Source organism: Aotus nancymaae, unplaced genomic scaffold (genome assembly GCF_030222135.1).
Source record: "Aotus nancymaae isolate 86718 unplaced genomic scaffold, 86718_ANA_hifiasm-v0.15.2.pri h1tg000063l, whole genome shotgun sequence".
Lineage (NCBI taxonomy): Eukaryota > Metazoa > Chordata > Mammalia > Primates > Aotidae > Aotus > Aotus nancymaae.
The window spans coordinates 598,954-623,553 of NW_026988477.1; the positions used below are offsets into that span (position 1 = coordinate 598,954).

Genomic DNA, 24,600 nt, shown 5'->3' on the forward strand with positions numbered 1-24,600 from the left:
GATCACTTGAACCTGGGAGGCAGAGGTTACGGTGAACCAAGATCGCACCATTGCACTCCAGCCTGGGCAATAAAAGTGAAACTTCATCTCAAAAAAAAAAAACTTCTAGCCTCTACTATAATTTTTTTTTTGAGACAGGGTCTCAGGGTCTTGCTCTGTTGCCCTGCAGCCTTGACCCCTCACCTCAGCCTCCTGAGTAGCTGGGTCTACAGGCACACACCACAATGCCCAACTAATTTTTCATTTTTTTTTTGTAAAGACAGGGTCTCATTCTATTGTCCTGCCTCAGCCTCCCAAAGTGGTTGGATTACAGGCATAAGCCACTGCACTGCCCACACTTTTTCAGTTTTGAACCATGTCCTATATGCTCAAAAAATTAAATTTAAACACCTATATCATGACTAACCCATGCCACTGAAGCCAAGCCTGCTCACGGACCCCTATTTCCACAAGTCTCCCTTGATCCACTATCCACACAGCAGCCAGGGTCATCTTTTTAAAACATCATTCCACGTCTAAAATCTTCAAGGACTGTCTACAGTGGTTATGAAACTTCTCAACTTGTTACCATGGTGACAAGGCCCCGGATAACCTTGCCCTGCCTCTCCAGCTTCATCTCATGCCACTCTCCCCTTCTGACCTTGTACTTCCACTGTGTACCAAAGGATACAGACCTCGCCCAAATCACAGTAGAGGAAACTGGGACTTTTATATGTCAAACACCATACAGCCACCAAAAACACTGAAGACATGAATGCATGTCACACAATACGTTGACAGAGGAAGTACAATGGCACGAAATCACTGATTACCACCAACTTTAAATAAAAACAATATACTCATGAGGATCAGGAAAAAAAAGATGACAAATATTTGGTGTTCTGAGGTTTCTAGGTTTTCTAAATTTGCTAAAATGCCTCATTTTTTTTAAATGTACACTTTGTATACCTTCTCATGCCAATTCATGTCTCACATCCTTTAAGAACTAGACTACATGTTGGACAAAAAGCTGTTAAAGGGAAAAAAGGACCTACACTAACTCATCTTCCTCCAGGAGCTTTTCCCCACAAATGTAGCCGTGACAATCACAGCCATACAGCAGCCTCTTATTATTTTTTTCCTTTTTGAGATGGAGTCTCGCTCTGTCACCCAGGCTGGAGGGCAGTGGCACGATCTTGGCTCACTGCAACCTGTGCCTCCCAGGTTCAAGCGATTCTCCTGCCTCAGCCTCCTGAGTAGCTGGGACTACAGGCGCACGTCACCACGCACAGCTAATTTTTTGTATTTTTAGTAGTGCGGTTTCACCATGTTAGCCAGGATGGTCTTGATCTCCTGACCCCATCATCTGCCCACCTCCACCTCCCAAAGTGCTGGGATTACAGGCGTGAGCCACTGTGACTGGCCCTCTTCTTGTTTACTTTTAACTGACTCTATCTCATTTCCTACTCAGTAATATCTGCTCTGTTATATTATTAAATTCTGTAAAATCAGGGACCAATCTCAAAACTTTGTATGTCCTCTTACAAATACATGGAATAGCACTGCATAAACAGAAAGTGCTCAATAAATGTGAACTAGCCCCTCGAAAACAGTATATTAAATATACTGTGATCCGAACTTACCAGCCTATTACAAGTACAATACAGAAAGAAATCCAAAAACTTTTCCAGAATAAAACAGCAGCTGACAGTGATGCTCCTGGGAAAGTGACGTCTTATCTAGGAAGACTACATTTCAAAGGAAATGCCCCTTTTGAAGAGGCAAAGGAGCCACTTTAGCGTTTGTTTTTCAAAATCCGAAACCTTCGAGAAGACTTTTTTTTAATATATGAAAATATGAAAAGTTAAATAAAAGCAAAACAATAAGAAAGGAGACTTCTCAGTCCTGGAACTGACGCTTTCTATATCATACCTAACATGGGTCAAATTAACTGGGCTCTAATAACTATTCTCAGTCAGATGCTGTGGCTCACGCCTATAATCCCAACACTGGGAGGCCGAGGAAAGCAGATCACCTGAGGTCAGGAGTTCGAGACCAGCCCAGCTAACAGTGAAACTCTGTTTGAAAGAAAAAAAGAAAAAGAAAATGCTTCTGATCCTCCCCCTTCTCTTAGCAAAAATCAATCAAAGACAAGAAAAACAAGAAAGAGACACAGAAACTCCAAGATATGTGAATCCCTAAACATAACACGAATAGGAAGATAGATGGAGGGTAGAGGAGCGCTAACCCACCCCAAACAGCAGAGGAAGGAGAAACTTAAATGCAGGAGTTGCAGCTGAGCAGCCACAGACTGACCCCAGAACACACAGAAGGGTGGGAACGATGCAGCTACAAAGGAGTGTGGGCAGCACTGCACCTGGGAACCAGCTGGCCCCTCAGCTCTCCTCCTCAGGCAAGCACTGCTCTTCTGTAGCCACAGGACACCAGACGTTTAGCCCTGGAAAAAGGTCCACCAAAAATGGCCAGGATGCCTCACACCTATAATCCCAGCATTTTGGGAGTCGAGGCGGGTGAATCACCTGAGGTCAGAAGTTCAAAACCAGCCTGGCCAATATGACAAAACTCCATCTCTACTATTGCACCTGTAATCCCAGCTACACAGGGTGCTGAGGCAGGAGAACTGCTTGAGCCTGGGAGACGGAGGTTGCGGTGAGCCAAGATCGTGCCACTGCACTCCAGTCTAGGCAACAAAGCGAGACTCCGTCTCAAAACACAAAAACAAAATTAACTGGGCATGGTGGCACACGGTTGTAATCCCAGTTACTAGGGGCAGCTGAGGCAGAATTGCTTGAATCCAGAGTGTGGAGGTTACAGTGAGCCGAAATCACCCCACTGCACTCCACTCTGGACAACAAGAGTGAATGTCCGTCTCAAAAACAAAAAAACAGGCCGGGCGCGGTGGCTCAAGCCTGTAATCCCAGCACTTTGGGAGGCCGAGGCAGGTGGATCACGAGGTCAAGAGATCGAGACCATCCTGGTCAACATGGTGAAACCCCGTCTCTACTAAACATATAAAAAATTAGCCGAGCATGGTGGTGCGTGCCTGTAATCCCAGCTACTCAGGAGGCTGAGGCAGGAGAATTGCCTGAACCCAGGAGGCGGAGGTTGCGGTGAGCCAAGATCGCGCCATTGCACTCCAGCTTGGGTAACAAGAGCGAAACTCCGTCTCAAAAAATAAAAAATAATAAAAAATAAAAAATAAATAAATAAATAAACAACTAGCAGCCAACCATCACCCTACCGTGAAAGCAACAAGTAAACAAACCCCCAACACTCAGCTTTCCATGGTGAGTGCCTCGTTCTCAATGTGGCAAAATGGCTGAGGACAATCAGACACTGAAGGAAAAGTTACATCAAGGAAGAAAGACGAAGAAATGAGGCAGCAAAGAGGAATGAATGCAAGGTAAACACAAACAATAAAGGAAACAATTTTTTTTTTTTTTAAGAGACAGAATCTCTCCTACTCTGTCACCCAGGTTGGAGTGCAGTGGCATGATCATGGCTCACGGCAGCCTTACCTCCTGGACTCAAGCACTGCTCCTGCCTTAGCCTCCTGAGTAGCTGGGACTTCAGGCACACACCAGCTGGTCACAGTGTGCATGCCTGAAATCCCATCTTTTAGGGACTTGCTGTGTTGCACAGGCTAGAATACTTTTTTAAATAGTTTTTAATAATTTTAACTGTAATTTTAAAATTTTAATCATTTAATTAAAAGAGATAAGCAAAGATACCATATACATAAAACAAGAACAGGAGATAGTAAAAAAGAATAGAAAACAATAAGGAATATAAAAATATAACAACAGAAGTTAAAAATTCAATTAAAAAAATTGGAAAATAGTCAAAAATGCTCCCCCAAAATAGAACAAGACCAAGACATGACAAGAAAATATATTTAAAATTAGAAGACTAAATACAGGAAGTCCAACCTTCAAATAAAGGAAACAGAAAAGGAGAACACAGAGAAGACAGTAAAGAATAAATTGTCGGCCGGGCGCGGTGGCTCTCACAGGTAATCCTAACACTTTGGGAGGCCGAGCCAGGCGACGAGGTCAGGAGTTCAAGACCAGACTGGCCAAGATAGTGAAACCCCATCTCTACTAAAAAATACAAAAATTAGCTGGGCATGGTGGCTCATGCCTGTAATCCCAGCTACTTGGGAGGCTGAGGTAGAACTGCTTGAACCGGGACCCAGGAGGCGGAGGCTGCAGTGAGCCGAGATCGTGCCACTGCACTCCAGCCTAGGATATAGAGCAAGACTTCACCTCAAAAAAAAAAAAAATTTCTATAATGAAAGGGTGTCAATCTTCAGATTTCACAACTACTTAGGCACCTGCATGATACGTGAAAAAAGGCTGGCACTAGACATATCATATAAGGAAAATCACAGATGCAATGATCCCAAAGGTTTAGCAGGGAAATAATGCTTACAAAGGGTTAAGAATGAAACTGGGCATTGCCGGGCGTCGGGGCTCACATCTGTAACACTAGCACTTTTCAAGGCTGAGGAAGGTGGATCACCTGAGGTCAGGGGTTCGAAACCAGCCTGGCCAACATGGTGAAACCCCAGCTCTACTAAAAATACAAAAATTAGCCAGGCATGGTGGCAGGCGCCTGTACTCCCAGCAACTCGGGAGGCTGAGCAGGAGAATCACTTTAACCCAGGAAGCAAAGGCTGCAGTGAGCCGAGATCGCACCATTTCATTCCATCCTGGGTGAAAGAGCGAAACTGTCTCAACAACAACAACAACAAAGAATAATACTAGGCCAGCCTTGGTTGATCATGCCTTTAATCCCTTCAGGAGACTGAGTTTGAGGCCAGCCTGGGCAACATGGCAAGACCCTGTCTCTACAAAAACAGAAAAATCACAGCCAGGCACAGTGGCTCACGCCTGTAATCCCAATATTTTGGGAGGCCGAGGCAGGCAGATCATTTGAGGTCAGGAGTTCAAGACCAGCCTGGCTAACATGGTGAAACCCTGTCTATACTAAAAATACAAAAATTAGCTGGAGGCCAGGCATGGTGGCTCAAACTTGTAATCCCAGTACTTTGGGAGGCCAAGGAGGGTGAATCACTTACTTGAGGTCAGGAGTTTGAGACCTGCCCGGCCAATATGGCAAAACCCCATCCCTACTAAAAATACAAAAATTAGCCAGGCATGGTGATGCACACCTATAGTCCCAGCTACTCAGGCAGCTGAGACAGGAGAATCGCTTAAACCAGGGAGGTGGAGGAGTGGCACGAAATCGTGCCACTGTACTCCAGCTTGGGCAACACAGTGACACAACACTCGTCTCAAAAAAAAAAAATAGCTGGGCATGGTGGCGCCCACCTGTAATCACAGCTACTCAGGAGACTGAAACATGAGAATCACTTGAACCAGGGAGGTTGCAGTGAGCCCAGATGACACCACTGCACTCAGCCTGGGCGACAGAGTGAAACTGTGTCTCAAAAAAAAAAAGAGGCCAGGTGCAGTGGCTCACACCTGTAGTCCCAGCACTCTGAAAGTCCAAAGCAGGTGGATCACAAGGTCAGGAGTTTGAGACCAGCCTGGCCAATATGGTGAAACCCCATCTCTACTAAAAATAGAAAAAAATTAGCCAGGCAGGCCGGGCGTGGTAGCTCATATCTGTAATCCCAGCACTTTGGGAGGCTGAGGCAGGCAGATCACCTGAGGTTGGAGTTTGAGACTAGCCTGACCAACATGGAGAAACCCCGTCTCTACTAAAAATACAAAAATTAGCTGGGCGTGGTGGCACATCTGTAATCCCAGCTACTCAGGAGGCTGAGGCAGGAGAATCGCTTGAACCCAGGAGGCAGAGGGTGCCGTGAGCAGAGATTGCACCACTGCACTCCAGCCTGGGCAACAAGAACGAAACTCCATCGCAAAAGCAAAAAAAAAATTAGCTCGGCGTGATGGCACATGCCTGTAATCCCAGCTACTGGGAGGCTGAGGCAGGAGAACTGCATGAACCCAGAAAGTGGAGGTTGGAGGTTGCAGTGAGCCGAGACCACGCCACTGCATTCCAGCCTGGGCAATAGAGCAGGACTCCATCTCAAAAAAAAAAAAAAGAAGAGGCCGAGTGTGGGGGCTCATGCTTCCAACCCCAGCACTGGCTGAGTCAGGTAGATCACCAGAGGTCAGGAGTTCAAGACCAGCCTGGCCAACACGGTGAAACCCCGTCTCTACTAAAAATACAAAAAAATTAGCCAGGCATGGTGGCAGATGCCTGTAATCCCAGCTACTCAGGAGGCTGATGCAGGAGAATCACATGAACCTGGGAGGCAGAGGTTGCAGGGAGCCAGGATCACACCACTGCACTCCAGCCTGGGCAACAGGGCGAGACTCCATCTTGAAAGGGAAAGAGAAGAAAAGAAAAGGAAAAAGAAAAAGATCAACCAGGTATGGCAGCACACACCTGCAGTCCCAGCTACTATTCGGGGGGCTGAGGCAGGAGAATCACTCAAGCCTGGGAGGTTGAGGATGCAGAGAACTATCATCGCACCACTGTACTCCAGCCTGGGCGACAGAGTAAGACCCTGTCTCAAGGAAAAAAAAAAAAAAAAAAAAAAAAAGGACCAAACTGGTCCTCAAGAACAACAATGGAAACTAAAAGATACTGGAGCCATGACTTCAAAATTACTTCCAACCTGGAATTTCATACTAGCCAAACTTATTAAGTGTACTGGTAGAATAAATACATTTGCCGCCAGGCGTGGTGGCTCACGCCTGTAATCCCAGCACTTTGGGAGGCTGAGGTGGGCGGATCACCTGAGGTCAGGAGTTCAAGATCACGCTGGCCAACATGGTGAAACCCCATCCTACTAAAAATACAAAAATTAGCCAGGTGTGGTGGTGAGCACCTATAATTCCAGCTACTCAGGAGGCTGAGGCAGGAGAATCGCTTGAACCCAGGAGAAGGAGGTTGCGGTGAGCTGAGGCGGCACCACTGCACTCCAACCTGGGAGACATAGCGAAACTCTGACTCAAAATTTTAAAAAAAGTAAATATATTTTTAGACATGCAAACCCCAAAAGTTTTCCACTTACCATCCATCCCTTCCTGGCCAGCTACTGGAGAGCGTGTTCTACCACCAGGAGGGAGTAAACAGTGAGCAGCATCAGATGCAGGGAAAGGCGAGGAGAGTCCTGAGGATGACGCTGTGCACCAAGCCAGAGAACACGCATTCCTTTCCTTTTTTTTTTTTTTGAGACAGGGTTTCGCTCTGTCACCCAGGCTGCAGGGCAGTGGCACGATCACAGCTCACTGCACCCGTGACTTCCCGGGATCAAGCGATCCTCCCACCTCAGCCCCCAAGTAGCTGGGACTACAGGCACATACCACCACCACACCTGGCTAACTTTTTTATTTCTAGTAGAGACAAGATCTCACTACATTGCCCAGGCTGGTCTCAAACTTCTGGGCTCAAGGGATCCTCCCACCTCAGCCTCCCGAAGTACTGGGATTACAGGTGTAAGCTGCTGGCCCTGGCCAAGAACATGCATTCTGATTGGGGCAGGATGAACATAAGAAAACAAAAATCTCTAAATCTTACACAAATCCACCATTAGTGGAAGTCCACAGACGACCCCTAAAACTGGTGAATAAAGACATGACAACAGAAACATATATTTAAAAACATGAAGTCAACGCTCAAAAGCTGCAAGTGACTGCTGCCCCTCCAGAAGGACAAGAGACAATCAGCCTGGGGCGGTGGCTCACGCCTGTCATCCCAGCACTTTGGGAGGCTGAGGTGGGCAGATCACCTGAGGTCAGGAGTTCAAGACAAGCCTGGCCAACATGGTAAAACCCCATCTCTACTAAAAATACAATAATTAGCCAGGTATCGTGGCAGGTGCCCATAATCCCAGCTACTCAGGAGGCTGAGGCACGAGAACTGCTTGAATCCAGGAGGTGGAGGTTGTAGTGAGCTGAGATTCCACCACTGCACTGCAGCCTGACCAATCAAGACTCGGTCTCCAAAAAAAAAAGAAAGACAGGAGATGAGAGCAGTTTTTTCTTTTTTTGAGACGGAGTTTCGCTCTTGTTACCCAGGCTGGAGTGCAATGGCGCGATCTGAGCTCACCACAACCTCCGCCTCCTGGGTTCAGGCGATTCTCCTGCCTCAGCCTCCTGAGTAGCTGGGATTACAGGCACGCGCCACCATGCCCGGCTAATTTTTTGTATTTTTAGTAGAGACGAGGTTTCACCATGTTGACCAGGATGGTCTCGATCTCTTGACCTCGTGATCCACCCGCCTCGGCCTCCCAAAGTGCTGGGATTACAGGCGTGAGCCACCGTGCTCGGCCGAGAGCAGCTTTTTAAAAAGTCTTTTAGCACCGATTTTTTAAATTGTCAGTGCCTGTATCATTTTAAAAAACCAAAAATAAGGAAGAGATACATATTAGCCACCCTGCTTGAAAATCATAGCACTTGCCTGAGAAGGCCTTCCCGCTGGAAGATAACATTTGGCTGAAACGAAAGCCTCAAGTCAAAGGGACCCTGGGATCTGATCCTCAGTGACCCGGACACATTGAAACCCTAAGAGGCTCCACTTACTAACTAACCCACAAATGGGGAATGGAGGGTGTACTGAACCACCTCAGTAGTTTTTCTGTCTTTCTTCTTCCTGAGACAGTTCCTCACTCTGTTACCCAGGCTGCAACTATAGGCACGCACCACTATGCCTGGATAATTTTTGTATTTTCAGTAGAAACGGGGTTTCACCATGTTGGCCAGGCTGGTCTCGAACTCCTGACCTCAAGTGATCTGCTCACCTCAGCCTCCTAAAGCGCTGGGATTACAGGTGTGAGCCTCCATGCCTGGCCAGTTCTTTTTGGTGTGAAAAAGTATTGACTATCTTTGTAGATCAAAGAAAAAAAAGAACAAAAATGAAGCCAGGTAAGTTTCCAGAGTCAGCTTTATTACCTTAATCATTCGGCAAGTAATGAACCCTGACCCAGGAATCACTTCCCAGGTTAAGTGACAACAATGATCCCATGCCTACCTACTGTCCAGGAGGCCAGAGGTGCTGCACTGCACACGGGCCCCCTCGCCTTCTCATACACCTTGATGATAAACCCTTAGAATCGTGAATCTAAAAACAGAGCTTTGATTAATCTAAAATGACCATCACAGATATAACACATGTTTAGCAAGCACCAGCTCTGGAACCATCTTCTTGGCCACAAGCTCTGCAATCTTGGGCCTCACTATGCCTGTTTTCTCATTTATAAAGAGAGAGATAACAGTACCTACCTCTTAAGGTTGCTGCGAGGCTGAAATGAGTGAATTCATGCAACGCACTATGGCAGGGCTGGACACAAGCAAGGGCTCAATAACACAGGCTGTCATTATCATCAGCTCTGTCAAGCCCTCTACTCAAGGCTGCCTATGAAAACAGAGACATCTGGAGCCATGTGCTCATCGATCATTTATTAAACACCTACTACGTGCCCAACACTGCACTAGTGCTAGTCCTACCACTGACTGGCCAAGTTATCGAATACTGCCTCCTCTGCTAAAGAGGAAACAAGAGGCTGAGGCAGGCAGATCGCTTGAGTCCAAAAGTTCAAGACCAGCCTGGACAACATGGTGAAAACCCGGTCTCTATAAAAAATACAAAAAAAAGTTGGCCATGTGTGGCATGGTGGCACCTGCCTGTAGTCCCAGCTACTTGGGGGAATGAGGTGGGAGAATCCCTTGAGCGTGGGTGGTCGTGGCAGCAGTGAGCCGTGATCATGCCTCTGTGCTCCAGCCTGGGTGACAAAGGGAGATCCTGTCTCAAAAAAAAAAAAAAAAAAAAAGGGAAATAGCACCTGCTGCACAGGTTGGAGAAAAGTGAGTGAGTAAGTGAGACGACGGATCTAGAGGTCTTGCAGTGTGTGGGACCCCATTCGTCACCACACGTCTTCTTCCCTACAAGCCTGGAAGTGACTGAAGTTTTCCAGCTTCCCTTTTTGTTCTCAGTGCCTAATACTCATTCCTCGAATGCTGCAGGTATTCAACTCCTTGCACTGATTTAAGAATAACCCTGCGCCCTGCCAGTTTACTTATTTCAACACCCCCCAAAAACTGCAGGAAAAAAATAAACAAAAAGGCCATACGTCACCTGAGTTAAAGCACACTGTGACGTGTAGGCAGCAGATACCGCACAGCTTCTAACTACACCTTAACTTTCTAAGCTTTACAAGTCTCAACTGTTACTCCATAGTTAATTCCAAAGACACACTTCTAGGCCAGCACTCTTCTCCAAACCGGCCCCTATTTCAGCCCGAAGAACACACTATTTGTGCATTTTCACGGACACAGCATCTCCTGCTTGCTCTTCCTTCAGAGGGAAGCCCGCGGTCCACTCGCAGGACTTTTATCTCTACGCCGCTTCCTTTCCCAAGCAAGGAAACAAACTACCCCTGAGGATGAGCACAGGGAAGGCCAAGACCATTAACAAAAGAACGTGAACTTTGCATGTCGAGAGCCCTTTAAAGCTGCCGGTCTGGAAATCAACTTGAGTCCGCAAGCCTCGCGGCGAGCGCGCTTTCCTGCCTGACAGCCAGCAGGGCCGGGGCAGCATTGTCTGCGGAGAACACGCTGGGACCGGCCAACTTTTCGTTAAAGATGGTGCCATCCTACTCAGAACAAAGTGAAAGGTCACGGAGCGAAGGAAGAGCTCCGCGAGCAGGGCCGGCTTCGCCGCGGCCGGCGCTCCAAAGTTGGCCGGCCCCGCTACTTTTCCTTTTGTCCTCCGCACCTCCCCGGCTCCCGGGCCGAGGCCCTCCCCGCAAATCGGGCTCGCGGGCGGCGGCGGCGGCACGGGGTCCGTGGGGGGCGCGGGCGCAGGTAAGCGGCCGCCTCCCTCACCTGCGCCCCCGCCCGCGCCCCCGGTCGCCGCCCGGCCCGCGCCGCGCACAAAGCGCACCCGGCGCGAGCGCGGGCCGGACGCCCGGCGGCCTCGGCCCGGTCTCGGCCTGAGGCGGCGGCGGCGGCGGCGGCGGGCGGCGGCGGCAGCGGGGGGGCGCGGGGCCCCGCCCGCCCGCCGGCCGCCCGCCGCCGCCCCGCCCGGTTCTTCGCCCCCGCGCCGCCTCCACCGCTGCCTGCCGCCCCCGCGCCGCCCCCCGCCGGCCCCGCTCCTCACCTCGGCATCGGCGGCGGCCATGGCCCGGGCCCGCAGCGTGGCCCCGCCCCTCCCGCGCGCCATCGCCCCGCCCGCGCCTCGCGGCCCAGAGTCGGGGCGGGGCCGATCGCCTGCGTCTGCGCCTGCGCCTGCCCCTGCGCCTGCGCGTTAGGGCCTGGCCGGTGCGGCGCCTGCGCATTGGGACCAGGCGTGCGGCGCCCCAGGCGCCGGCCTGCGGCGGCCGGAACCGGAACGCACACCCTCAGGGTAGGAGACCTGGCGCCGGAGAACCCGCCCGCCGGAGTCGTAGTAGTGGGTGGGGAGTAGGCTTCCCATTTTCAACCCATATCTCATTCTAAATTGACGTTCTGGTGGGCTGGCCGAAGGTGGAGAAAGACCCGCGGCTCCGAACTCTGACCTCTAACCCCGGACGCACTTTGATTTTGCCGGCGTGCGATGAAGGCGGATTCCCTAAGCCGCTGCCCGGCGGGGAAGCCGCCTGTAGGGTTTCCCCCGGCGCGGGAGGGAGCTCTGGTTCAGGCAGGTTCCCGTTGCGGTGGGGGTCCCCCGCTTGGGAGGAATGCCCCTGCGGAGGGGTGCTCCGGCTGGAGGTGTGTCCCGAACGGCGGGGTTGCCCGGTGCGGAGATGCCTGGCGGGGAGCGGCTCGGGCTAAGCGTGGGTGCTCTGCTACGAGGATGTGTCTTGCTGGGGGCGATGTCCCAACCGGGAGGGTCGCCCTGATGGGGGAGGTGCCGCAGTTGTGGCGATGCCAACTTGAGGGGTGCTCCATTTAGGGGGTGTGCCCTCTCTGGTTACCCCAAGCTCCCTGCCACTCATGTGCCTGCTGCCCAGGTATCCACAAGCCGAGGCCTTAGAAGCAGACCAAGTAGCCTTCCCTGGACAGCGTCCTCAGCACCACAAAAACTATCTTAGGCTACATGCCCCGCCACGGTCAGACCTCCTTATCCCAGCCCCAAGACCCCAAACAAGAAGTATGGACTGAATCTGAGGCTTCTGGATGGTCGCGTGAACCGAGGGGATGGGTACTGTTCTGAGAAGAACTGAGCCTTGAAGGTCAATCTGGGTGAGACCTGAGTGTCGTGGGTGAGTCGGACTCCAGAGAGGGAGGTTGCAGTGAGCCAAGATCGCACCAGTGCACTCCAGCCTGGGCTACAGAGCGAGACTCTGTCTCAAAAAAAAAGTGAAGAAAAATCCTTTACCGAGCAAACATCCGCCCTAAGTGAATGTGTCGGAAGCAAGCTTCAGGCAGCAAAAACACTCCCATTTTGCAGTCAGCTGCTACCCTTGTGTGCCACTGCCCACTTATGTCAAGGTGCTGCTCTGAGCACGTGACATGTTAACATTGCGAACTTCAGGTCAGTCCTGAGAGGCAGGGGAGTGGCGAGAGGCAGAGCTGGGATTCGAGCCCAGGAACCTCTTCCTTTCAACCACAGACTGCACTGCTTCCAGCAGGCACTTCACGGATTGTCCCGCCTGCGGCACACTTTCTGCTGGTCAGTGTTCATACTGCCTGTCCCACAATTAGTAAAATTTTAGCCAAGTACACGACTGCCTGGCTAAAAATGACATTTCCTACGGGAAGGTGACAGGTCAGGGACATAAAGTGACAATCCATTTCCCAGTCTGTCCCTCAAAAGCCCCCACCATTAGGCTGGGAAGTGGTGAAAGCTGTAACAGCCACTTGGGAGCCAGGGATGGGAGCCACTATATAGGAATGACAGCTGTGCCACAAGGCCAGGATCTGCCCCCTCTGGACTGTTCAGGAAATAAATTGTGATGCTATGAGGGTGGGGGTCTGTCCCCTACAGTCCCATGAGTTTTTTGTGGGGTTTTCTTGGGTTTTTATTTTTAATTTTTTTTTTAGATGATGTCTTGCTGTGTTTCCCAGGCTGGAGTGCAGTGGAACGATCTTGGCTTACTGCAACCTCCGCCTCCCCAGTTCAAGCAATTCTCCTGCCTCAGCCTCCCAAGTAGCTGGGACTATAGGTGTGTGCCACCACACCTGCCTAATTTTCATATTTTTAGTAGAGATGAGGTTTCACCATATTGGTCAGGCTGATCTTGAACTCCTGACCTCATGATCTGCCCACCTTGGCCTCCCAAAGTGCTGGGATTACATGCATGAGCCACCACACCCGGCTATTTTTATTTTTTGAGGCAGAGTCTCACCCTGTCACCCAGGCTGGAGTACAGCGGCATGATCTCAGCTCACTGCAACCTCTGCCTCCCGGGTTCAAGCGATTCTCCAGCCCCAGCCTCCTAAGTAGCTGGGATTACAGGCATGTGCCACGATGCCCACTTTTTTTTTTTTTTTTTTTTTTTTAATTTTTAGTACAGACAGAGTTTCACTGTATTAGCCAGGCTGATCTAGAACTCCTGACCTCAAGTGATCCGCCTGCCTCAGCCTCCCAAAGTGCTGGGATTACAGGCGGGAGCCACCGTGCCTGGCCTGGTAACTGACAAACCTAGCCACAGCCACCCCTTCGCCCTACAGAACTGGAATTTGAACCCAGAGTCCTCTTCACCCCACCACCACCTCCATTGTTTCTGGAAGCGCCCTCCAGGCAGGCCAGACATTCCTCCCTTGGGGTTGGAACATCTGCGGATGCCCCTTTGGGAAATGCCACTCCACAAAACCCTGCCTTTCAGGCTTTAGAGATGTGGGCCAGGAGAAGCAGCCTCCCTCAGAGCCAGGCCTGGCAGTGGTCCCAGCAGGGACCGAGGCCCATGGAGAGCAGGGTCTCCCCTTGGAGGGACTAAGCAAGCCCCTCCCCATGTCTGCAGGTTTCTCGCCGTGGGAGGGCCACACTGCGCTGCCAGGGAACGTGGGCGCAGAAGTGCAACAAGAGCCGAGGCCCAAACATTTTAACCAAACGCCAAGGCTGCGTGAGGCCCCAGTTGACGAGAGCTCAGAGGGTGCATCCTTTGGCGGCTCTGGAAAGCCCAGTGCCAGCTCCTGTCCTCTGTTAAAGGGAACCGGCCCCGCAGCTCCACCTGGGCTGGGCCCACACATGGCACCCCGAACACGACCCCAGGGTAGTGGGGGGTGCCGGAGGAACGGGGTGCACCCTGGCAGGAGCCGAGGGTGGGGTTGGGGTCAGGCCCCGCCGGAGGCTGGAGGGCACCCAAGGCAAGGCCGGCGAGGCCCAGCTCTACAAATCAAGTGTTTTTTATTTACAGAAGTCATCTCTCCAGGTCCCAGCTCCATGCCACCCCCACCCCAGCACTCAGGGAGAAGAGGGTGGATGCCAGGGGAGCTGGCAGAGGCTGGGCTGGTCCTGAGTGGGCCAGGCCAGGCTGGGAGAGAAGGCACAAGGCCCTGGGTGCCCCAGTCCCAGGGCAGAGGCCAGGCCTGCCCGGAGAAGGCAGCACGGGGTCAGCTCTCAGGGGTCAGGCTGGGGTCCACGCCGCCGCAGCTCTGCTCATAGGATGGTGGGGCCTCTGCAGGGAGAAAGCAGGGTCTGCATGGGGCTCCTGGCGTCCCCTCCCTGCCAGCCCTGGCCCTCGACTCACCATAGGGGTAGCCCCATGAGCTGTACTCCGGAGGAAGAATCAAGGTGCCAGTGGTCGGCACTGGCCCCCCGGAGCCCTCTGCAAAGTAGGGGACAGTGGCACCTGTTGAAATGCACAAGGGAGGGTGCAGCGGGTGTGGCACAGGGCTGCCATCCTGAGGACCGGGCTCAGGGGCGCCAGGCACAGAACCCAAGGTGCCCAGCGGGGGCTGCTGCTGCGAGTGGCTCTTGGTGGAAAGGGAGACTGGGTCCAAGAAGTGGGGGCCACCAGCCGCAGCCTCCGCCTCCTCCTGGGGTGGTGCAGAAGGCACCACCAGGGCTGGGACCCCAGGGCTCAGTGGGGCATGGTTCACGGCAATATTGCCAATGAAGACCGGGAGGGTCACTGTAGCTTCTGGCGCCTTCAGAGAGACCTGGATAGGATTGAGGTGGGGCATGAAGGGCCACGGCCCAGGCCACCAGGCCTCAGGCCGCCCAGCCCCCAGCAGCACCAGACCTGTAGGTAGTAGTCAATGTGGATGAGGCTGCAGCCTGGCAGGGCCGACTGGGGCAAGGCGGGCACCAGGATCTGCTCATGCCACTGTGCCCGCCGCCAGGCCTTGACGCCCGCGCCCTCCACCTCGGCAATGGTCCGCACGTCATGGATCCAGCGCTTAGCCTTATAGGACACTTTCTGGTGAAGGAGCAGCCTGTGAGCCCGGGCAGGCCGCCAGCCCACCCCAGGAGGCCAGTCCAGGCAACTGCCGGGGGCTCTGACCTGCAGCAGACTGGCCACCACAGGGCTGGTGTCCTTGCCCGACTGGTTCTCAATGTCGGCGTGCAGCCGCAGCGCCTGCCCCACCACGTAGCCGCGGAGGTCAGTGCTGGCTGTGAGGACCACGCTGCCTGTCTTCACCAGCTTGTAGGAGAACTTCTTGGTGGCAGAGGCCACATTGGGTTGCTTGGGGGGAGGGTCGGGGAGGGGCTTAGCAGGTGTGGGCAGACTGGATCCTTGTGGCATCGGGACAGGCCCCTCAGCCCTGCTATGCCCTGTCCCTGGACATCAGCGGTCAGCTGAGGGCAGAGAGGCCACTGTCTCCAGACCCTGGCCCCCTCCCCTGAGCTGGGGATGGCACGGGGATGAAGCAGCCCCTGCCCGGCTCCTCCCCAGCCCCCATGACGGTGGGGACCACCAGGGAGGCCACTGTGCCATCCTCACCTCAATGTCTGGGATGCTGTTCAGATTCAGGGGGCTCAAGATATAGAACACGAGGCTGCACTTGTGATCCTTGGAAAACCGTGGCGTGTGGATGGCGGCCCTCACCTGGTGCACGATCTTCCCAAAAGGACCCTCAAAGGATGTGGGTGCTGTGGCTGGGGAGAGAGCAGGCACTGGCACCGGGCTGCCTCCCACCCTGCAGAGCCCACCTCCCAGGACCAGCTGGTCATCACCAGGCCTATCCAGGCTGGGCTCTCACCAGGAAGCAGGAACTGGAAGGGGAAGTTGTGCTCTCCAGCGGGCAGGCTCCCTGCAGAGACAGGAGGGAGGTGGGGGGCGGTGGGGACAGGCCTCAAGAGGCCTGAGGTGACACAGGGCCAGGACAGGACCAGGTACTGCAGCTGGGTCTCCCTGTCTCTGTCACCGGCACCACAGCAGCACAGGGCTGTGGCCTGCGTGAAGACTGAGGATATGAGTTTCGCTTGAACAGGAGAGTGCTTTGGGGATGAGGCAAGGGTGAACCGCTGTGCCCGGGGTCAGAGCCCACCCAAATCCAGCACAGGGAGAAGGTGGCCCCTTCACCACCCAGCCCATGAGAAAGCCATCAGGGACCACAACCCTGGAGGAAGATGGGCCACTGCAGGATCCAAGAGGCAGATTAGTAAGCAGGGGGACACACAGGCCCCACTCCAAGCAAGGGCTGTCCTGGGGGTCACCGCTTGGGACCAAGCTGGGGACTGGCTCCCACTTACCCTTGTCCGCCAGTGACAGGGAACTGTTGAAGTAACTCTCCTCCACCACCCAGGCTGTGTCATTGGCCTTGCTGGAGACCCCGCAGGAGCCTGTGCAGGTGACCCGGATGGCTGCAAAGAGGAAGTCTGTGTGAGTCCCAACCAGCCGATGACCCAGTCCCCTGCTTGCTGCCAGCACAGGAATTAGAGCAGGAACAGGGTCAGGTGCACCTGGGGCCAAGCAGCCCCACCTGGGCAGGGTCCTGGGAAGGCCAATGAGCAAGCAGCAGCCTGTGCCTCTTCAGAAGACACCTCCTGCCATAAGTCTTGGGGGTCTCCAAGGGAGGTAAGCTGGCGAGGGGCCTGACCAGCACAAAATGATGTCTGCCCTGCGGTCCAGAGCAGGAGGGCCTCAACGGTCATCCAGATGACGCCTGGGTCACCCCCAAAATTGATAACCTTGGCTCCCAGCCAGACCTGTGAAAGCCCGGCTGCCTACAGGGGATGCTTGGGACATGCCGAGGGGCGCAACTTCTTGCTGCCTCGCAGACGAGTCAGTCAGGCAGGGAAGCACACCTCCACGTCCAGGAAGCTAACTGCCAGCCATCATGCTGCAGGAATGTGGCCAGACCCGCCTGGGCAGACACGGTGTTCCACAGTCCACACACCGTTGGGTGGGGCCCCTACTTCCTGAGCCAGCACTGCCCAGCGGGGCTGACTTTCTGCATCAGGAGATGGCTTGGTCCTCTCTGGCTTCCCCTGTGGGAGTGCCCAGACCAGGAACTGCTTGAGGCAGGAAAAATTCCTCAGCCCAACAGATGTGTGTCCAGAACCATTATGGTGGGAAGATCATGGCTGGACAAGCAGGTCCAGCAGAAGCTGGTCACAAGGGAGGACAGACAGCAGAAGCACACACAGCACAAGACCCAGGTGTGCAGGGGTTGAGGGGAGCCCACGGCAGTTCACCGGCAGCTCCAGCCCCTCTTCTCCCCGCAGAGTTGAATCAGGGCCAAAGATGGCCACCTCCCTACCTGGTCCTTGTGGGGGTCACACGAGGGGAAGTGACTCAGACTCTGACACGTGCTGAGGGAGCAGACAGGGAGGAGCACCAGTGTCTGGAGCACCTGGGGTCAGCCATACCTTCCCTACCTGTGGCCCAGGACTTCTGCCTCTCATAGCCCTTGGCTCAGTCACAGCCCCACACGGCTCTCCATAGGCATCTTGCTCTCCCCGCTGGCAGCTGCCAGGCCTAGTCCCCCATCCCTGAGGTTGGCCCTTGCTTCCTGCTGCATGCCCTCTACTTCCTGGGCACCCCCAGAGCCTGGCCTCAACCCCCATTCCAGCCCAGCCTCGCCACCCAACCTGGGTGTGTTTTTTTTTTAAGACAGGGTCTCACTCCCAACGCCCAGACTAGTGTGCAGTGGCATGATCTTGGCTCACTGTAGCCTCAACCTCCTGGGCTCAAGCGATCCACCTACCTCAGCCCCCTAAGTAGCTGGAACTACAGGCACATGCCACCACACCTGGCTATGTTTTTGTTTTTTTAAGACAGGGTTTCGCCTGTTGGCCAGGCTGGTCTCAAACTCCTGACCTCAGGTGATCCACCTGCCTCAGCCTCCCAAACTGCTGAAAGTACAGGTGTGAGTCACCGTACCCAGCTCAGCCCTGATTTTGAATCCATGTCATTAGACAGGCCCTCCTAGGGTCAGACCCCAAACTTCCCATGCTGGAAATTGTGAACAGGAGTGATTCTCCTGTGGAGCAGCAGCCAGCCCAGGAGCAGCACACGGGCGTGAGCAGGCACAGAGGAGGGTGTGCATGGCTGAAGCAACGAGAGGATGCCTAGGGGACTGGAAATGCTGCACACTTTTCCCACTCCCGAAGGAAGTGCACATCCCCTCAAATCCCACCCATGCTGAGACCGGCCAGGCGCGGTGGCTCATGCCTGAAATCTTAGCACTCTGGGAGGCCGAGGAGGGTGGATCATTTGAGGTCAGGAGTTCGAGACCACCCTGGCCAACATGGTGTGAAACCTCGTCTCTACTAAAATTACAAAAATCAGCTGGGCATGGTGGCGCACGCCTGTAATCCCAGCTACTTGGAAAGCTGAGTCATGAGAATCGCTTGAACTCAAGAGGCAGAGGTTGCAATGAGCCAAGAACACACAACTGCACTTTAGTCTGGGTGATGGAGCAAGACTTCATCTCAAAAAAAAAAAAAAGCTGGGACCCACAGAGGATGGTGGAAAGGGGGCAGTGGTCCCCAGACTAACCCGTATGCCAGCCAAGCATCCTCAAGTGATCCCAGTTGGTGGCACAGAGCTGAAGTTTCACCCTGCCCCCACTGTCCAGATTCCTAACCCACAATGGCTGTGTTGACTGTTTAGGAGTGGTGTGTGTGACTTGGGGTGACGGCTGCTTTTACGGAGCAGTGGATAACTGGAACAGATGTCCAACCTCACTAGAAATTAGGGAAAACCCAAATGATCTACCATTTCCATCCATCAGATTGACACATATTAAATGTCTCAACACAGCTGGGCATAGTGGTTCACGCCTGTAATCCCAACACTTTGAGTGGCCAAAGCAGGTGGATTGCTTGAGGCCAGGAATGAGAGCAGCCTAGGTGACATGGTGAAACCTCATCTCTACCAAACTACAAAACGTGAGCTAGGTGTGGTGGCACGTGCCTGTGGTCCAGCTGCTCAGGAGGCTGAGCTGGGAGGATCAATCACTTGAGCCCCGGAGGCAGAAGTTGCAGTGAGCCAAGATTGCATTCCAGTCTGGGTGACAGAGTGAGACCTCATCTCAAATGAAATAAATGTCTCACCAGGCACAGTGGCTCACGCCTATAATCCCAGCAATTTGCAAGGCCGAGGCGGGTGGATGACCTGAGGTCAGGAGTTCAAGACCAGCCTGGCTGACACAGTGAAACCCCATCTCAACTAAAAATACAAAAATTAGCCAGGCATGGTGTGTGTGCTGGGCGGGGCAGGGGTGGGTGGTGTTTGGGTGCCTGTAATCCCAGCTACTCAGGAGGCTAATGCTGGAGAATTGCTTGAACCTGGGAGGTGGAGATTGCACTCCAGCCTGGGCAACAAGAGCGAAACTCCATCTCAAAATAAATAAATAAAAATAAATAAATAAATGTCTGAACACATTGGAGAGGAGGCGGAAAACAAACACCCCTTGAACCAGTCAAACTGCAGACAGGTATGGGTCCTGGCAGAGCGGGGCAGATCTGTAACTTCCTCGCACATACCAGGAGACCCAGAATTCCACTTAGATCTCATGCTGTTTAACTGGGAGCCGCACACACCACTGCTCATACTAGCAAGGCATTGCTAAAACCATTGTGGGACACCTGACTTCATAAAAACAAGCAAAATCCAACTGACCCTCGGGTCGTCCTGCATGGCCAGGCTCTGCGATCTTCCCAGCACACAGGCAGAGAGCCCCGTTGGCAGCATACCCCAAGGCTCTTTTGGATGACTCGGGCAGAGTGAGCAGCCTCCAACCACCGTCCAAAGTGAAACCTGTCCTGAGCTGCCCATGCTCTCCTCAGTAAGAACACGGCAGGCACGGAACTCCCACGCAGCTGCCAGCTGCTCCTCTGCCTCTCAGCAGCTGCTTCAGCTCAGGCTGGGTGGATTCCCCAGGAAGCCCATTCTCACCAGCCAGGCCGATGGCAGCGGCCATGTTTCTCTCGTTTAAATCATCAAATCAGGCAGGACGACAAGATGCAGTTCTGCCCACAGAGAAGTGAGCGCAGTGCATGGGGTCCATTGTGAGGGGTCTCCTTGCTGCTGGACAGACGTGCATCCCCACTCCCTCTTCTTTCCAGCTTGCAGACTGCTTGTGATGGTAGCCCAGGCTGAAGGGAACCTAGCCTTTCGCAACAGGAAAGGCTCGAGGCAGGGCTTGGCTGCAGTCACCTAGTCAGAGTGTGACTTCTTCAGCCTTCTGGACTTGAAGGTTGCACCTCTTTGCAGGGGCCCTGCAGCCCCATCCCTCCTCCCTCATGCAGGTTTAAAAAATGTTTCCAGCTGGGCGCGGTGGCTCAAGCCTGTAATCCCAGCACTTTGGGAGGCCGAGGTGGGTGGATCACCTGAGGTCAGACGTTCAAGACCAGCCTGACCAACATGGTGAAACCCCATCTCTACTAAAAATACAAAAATTAGCCAGGCATGGTGGCGTGCTCCTGTAATCCCAGCTACTCAGCAGGCTGAGGCAGTAGAATCGCTTGAACCCAGGAGGCGGAGGTTGCAGTAGGCTGAGATGGTGCCACTACAGTCCAGCCTGGGTGACCAAGTGAGACTGTCTCAAAAAAAAAAAAGTTTCCTGGCTGGGTGTGGTGAGTCACACCTGTAATCCTAGCACTTTGAGGGGACTGAGGAGGGTGGATTTGCCTGAGCTCAGGAGTTTGAGACCAGCCTGGGCAACACGGTGAAACCCCGTCTCTACTAAAATACAAAAAATTAGCCGGGTGTAGCGGCGTGTGCCTGTAGTCCCAGCTACTCAGGAGGCTGAGGCAGAATTGCTAGAACCTGGGAGGCGGAGGTTGCCGTGAGCCAAGATCATGCCACTGCACTCCAGCCTGGGCGACAGAGTGAGACTCCGTCTCTAAAAAAGGTTTCCTAAGTATGTTCATATGCACAACCAAGGACAGTTGGAGGCTGCGGGCTGCTTTGATTCTAAGGAAGATCAAGATTGGGCCGTGTTCTCGAGTAACCACTGGAACTTTCTTCTCGAGCTGGGGCCCCTGGCTGTTCAGCAGCCCTTCCCTTGCACCATGAAGACCCACCCACTGCTCATCCTCATCCTCATCCCACAGGCCTCACGCCTGCCACAGAAGCTGTGACCTGTGAGCCACTCCCCTCTCCTGTTTCCAAATCTGTATCATGAGAGTAACAACCGTACCACTTCCCAGGGTGCTGAGGGTGCTGAGGCTGGCCCGTGGGACACAGAGAATTGCATCAGGCCCACACATGAGCACTCCAAGAGCCACTGTCAGCCGTCGTCGCCTATCCCAGTAACAGCAGAACACGGGGTGGTCCTGTCTGACCCCCAGCCCTGGACTGGGCCAGCCTGGGATACAGAAAACTGCTCCTGCCCTGAAGGCAGCAGGTGTCCTCATATCTGGGTGCTGACTGTCACCGACACTCATCGGACAGAATCAGTGAGCAAGCCCTGGGGCCAGGCAGGCCTGCTGTCCTCCTGGGGGCGGAGGGCCTCCCTGCTGGCTCCTAGCAGGACAGACAAGCATCCTTTGAATGAGGAAAAGAAACCAGGGTCATTCTGTTCCCATTCCCGGCAGGGCTGGGGAAAACTCCCGAGGGGCCTGGGCGCAGCCCACCACACTTCCAGCACCCTGAATCATCAGCTCTCTGGCCCATCAGGGCCCTTCTACTCCCTCGCTGATGACCCTCCTTTTTCTCCCTCACTCAGACCAGCCTCTGTGAGGTGGGACCATCAGCCAGGGCTCTCTCAGCTCCTGGGCCATCTGCCCAAAGTGCTGGCATTATAGGCGTGCACCGCATCCAAGCATCCACCCATCCGCCACGTCCATGCGGAGCCCAGGGGAGCCTGCCCACTCAGGCCAGTCACGCACCGCGAGGCCGTCCTTTCCCTGTGGTCAGCAATAGCCTTCTCGCCCCAGGCCGCCCCAGGGGAGGGACGGCAGGGCGGGGTGCTCCCCTCAGCTAGGATCCAGCCCACCTCACCTCGCCCCTCACCTGTACCCAAGGGATGCGTGTGCTACCTCTGCCCTGCCACAGCCACACCCGCACCCCCCAGACCCCAAACTCAAGGCGCGAACAGAGAAACGGAGGCCGTGGGGTCATCCCAAGAAGCCCAACAGGCCCAGGAGCCCGACAGAAGCGCCTACCACCTGTCCTCCTCCGGGCCCCACAGCCTCAGGCGGGGCAGGGCCACAGCAGCACCACCTGCCGCTGAGGACGGAACGGAGGCTGTGGGTCCTCAGCAGGCACAGCGGTGCCGTGACCCACGCGGAGGCCCAGCGGCTTGGACCAAGCAGCCCAGGTGGTTCCCACAGGAGGCCGAGGTAGAGAAGCCCCCGGCAGGGACGCGGCACGCACAGCCAGGGGCCAGGCAGAGGCCTGCGCGGAGCCCCGTGCTCGGAAGGCGGCCTCACCTCCAGGGCGCGCTGCCAGCGGCCACTGCAGCAACCCGATCCCCAGTCCCGGCGTCCGCCTCGGCAGGGGGCCGGCCCCGAGGCCTGCGAGCGGGGGACGGGGGCGCGGGGAGCCGCAGCAGGTGCCTGCGCCCCTCCGGGACCGCACGCCCGGGCCGGGAGCCGCTCTGCAGCGCGCGCGCCGGCGAAGGGAGCCCGGGTGCGGGAAGGCGCCCGGCAGGTGCGAGCGCGGACGGGGAGGGTCGCAGGCCTGGTGCGCCCCGCTCGGGGCGGCTCCACAGCGGACGCGCTGCAGGCCCCGCCGAGACCCCGCCGCCCCTCGGCGAGGGCAGGAAGAGCAGACGCGGAAGGGCGGCGCCGCCGAGCCCGCGCCCCAGCAGTCCCGGGCGGCGGCGACGGCGACTCCGCGGGCCCAACCCCCGGCCCCGCGACGTCAGCCGCTTCCGGGAGCCCCGGCCCCGCGCAGGTGCGGCCAACGGCCCTCCCCGAGGACACGCGCCCACCTCGGAACGGCAGCGGCGCCCCTAGGCGCACGCGCACGGTCCCGGCCAGCGGCTCCCCGGGGCTGTAGACGAAGCGGCCGTGGCTCAGGCTGATCTCGAACAGCTGCACTCGCCCCATGCCGCGGCCTCGCCGGCCCGCCGCGCAGTGACGCCCCCACCGGCCGCGAGCGGGCCCCGGCTCGGAGGCCCGGCCCCGCCCCCACGCCCCGCCCCATCCAGTCCGTCCCGGCCCCGCCCAACCTGGCCCGGCCCCGCCCTTATTCCCCGCCCCGTTCCTCCACGTGGCCCCTCCCCCGCCAGGCCACGCCTCCTCCGGCCGCCCCCGCCCCCAGGCCGCCCTCACCCATCCCAGGCCCAGGCTCGGGCCCCCGCCCCGCTGGGTAGTGGCCGCGATGCGTCGGGCGCCACTTAAGGGACTTGCGGCGCAGGCGTCCCCTGCGTGCCCGACTGAGGGAGTCACCGCCGCGCCTGCCAGGGGGCGGGGCAGGGGCGGGGCAGGGGCGGGGCCGAGGCGAGCTCCGGGACTGGGCGGGCTCCGCGCTGCGCTCAGCTGCGGGCAGAACCCACGCCTCCGTCCCCACCCTCCGCCCGCCCCTTCCATAGGTCTCCATCACCCCGAGTCGCGGAAAAACGTCTCGGGGCCTAGCACCTGCCCCGCCTCAACCCCCACGCCCGGCTCCTGCCCCGCACCCCCCGCCTCCTGCCCCGCGCCCCCCGCCTCCTGCCCCGCGCCCCACGCCCCCCCCGCCTCCTGCCCCGCGCCCCCCGCCTCCTGCCCCGCGGCCCCGCCTCCTGCCCCGCGCCCACGCCTCCTGCCCCGCGCCCACGCCTCCTGCCCCGCGCCCACGCCTCCTGCCCCGCGGCCCCGCCTCCTGCCCCGCGCCCACGCCTCCTGCCCCGCGCCCACGCCTCCTGTCCCGCGGCCCACGCCTCCTGCCCCGCGGCCCCGCCTCCTGCCCCGCGGCCCCGCCTCCTGTCCCGCGCCCACGCCTCCTGCCCCGCGCCCCCCGCCTCCTGTCCCGCGCCCACGCCTCCTGTCCCGCGGCCCACGCCTCCTGCCCCGCGGCCCACGCCTCCTGCCCCGCGCCCCCCGCCTCCTGCCCCGCGCCCACGCCTCCTGTCCCGCGGCCCACGCCTCCTGCCCCGCGGCCCACGCCTCCTGCCCCGCGGCCCCGCCTCCTGCCCCGCGCCCACGCCTCCTGTCCCGCGCCCACGCCTCCTGTCCCGCGGCCCACGCCTCCTGCCCCGCGGCCCACGCCTCCTGCCCCGCGGCCCCGCCTCCTGCCCCGCGGCCCACGCCTCCTGCCCCGCGGCCCACGCCTCCTGCCCCGCGGCCCCGCCTCCTGCCCCGCGGCCCACGCCTCCT

General features: G+C 56.1%; 2 protein-coding genes and 1 pseudogene across 7 annotated transcripts in view; 1 reads left to right on the forward strand and 2 right to left on the reverse strand.

Moving 5' to 3' along the window:
• The window catches only part of EHMT1 (euchromatic histone lysine methyltransferase 1), a 236,509-nt gene extending 225,330 nt beyond the window's left edge, over positions 1-11,179 (reverse strand). For 3 of the 5 annotated variants that reach the window (XM_064366036.1, XM_064366038.1, XM_064366035.1), the window contains exon 1: positions 11,137-11,176. In XM_064366036.1, coding sequence (XP_064222106.1) covers positions 11,137-11,157 — 21 coding nt within the window. In that variant the 5' untranslated portion in view covers positions 11,158-11,176. Of the gene's footprint in view, positions 1-10,113; positions 10,331-11,136 lie in introns of those variants that run through there. The other 2 variants (XM_064366037.1, XM_012445198.3) reach the window with 2 other exon arrangements.
• A 2,304-nt stretch (positions 11,180-13,483) lies between these two features.
• On the forward strand, positions 13,484-14,107 carry LOC105712142 (uncharacterized protein ARRDC1-AS1-like; annotated as a pseudogene).
• Positions 14,108-14,290: 183 nt separating this feature from the next.
• Positions 14,291-23,384, reverse strand: ARRDC1 (arrestin domain containing 1). Of its 2 annotated transcripts, none has more exons than XM_064366039.1 (8): positions 23,235-23,384; positions 16,600-16,710; positions 16,107-16,157; positions 15,848-16,002; positions 15,407-15,589; positions 15,146-15,322; positions 14,651-15,062; positions 14,291-14,578 (listed from the first exon to the last, which is right to left on the reverse strand). In XM_064366039.1, the coding sequence occupies exons 1-8, from the start codon at positions 23,350-23,352 to the stop codon at positions 14,514-14,516; spliced, it is 1,272 nt and encodes a 423-aa protein (XP_064222109.1). In that variant the 5' UTR covers positions 23,353-23,384; the 3' UTR covers positions 14,291-14,513. The 2 variants fall into 2 exon arrangements, with proteins under 2 accessions (XP_064222109.1, XP_012300682.1); XM_012445259.3 differs by lacking the exon at positions 23,235-23,384 and adding an exon at positions 16,830-22,343.
• Between the last annotated feature and the right edge of the window lie 1,216 nt (positions 23,385-24,600).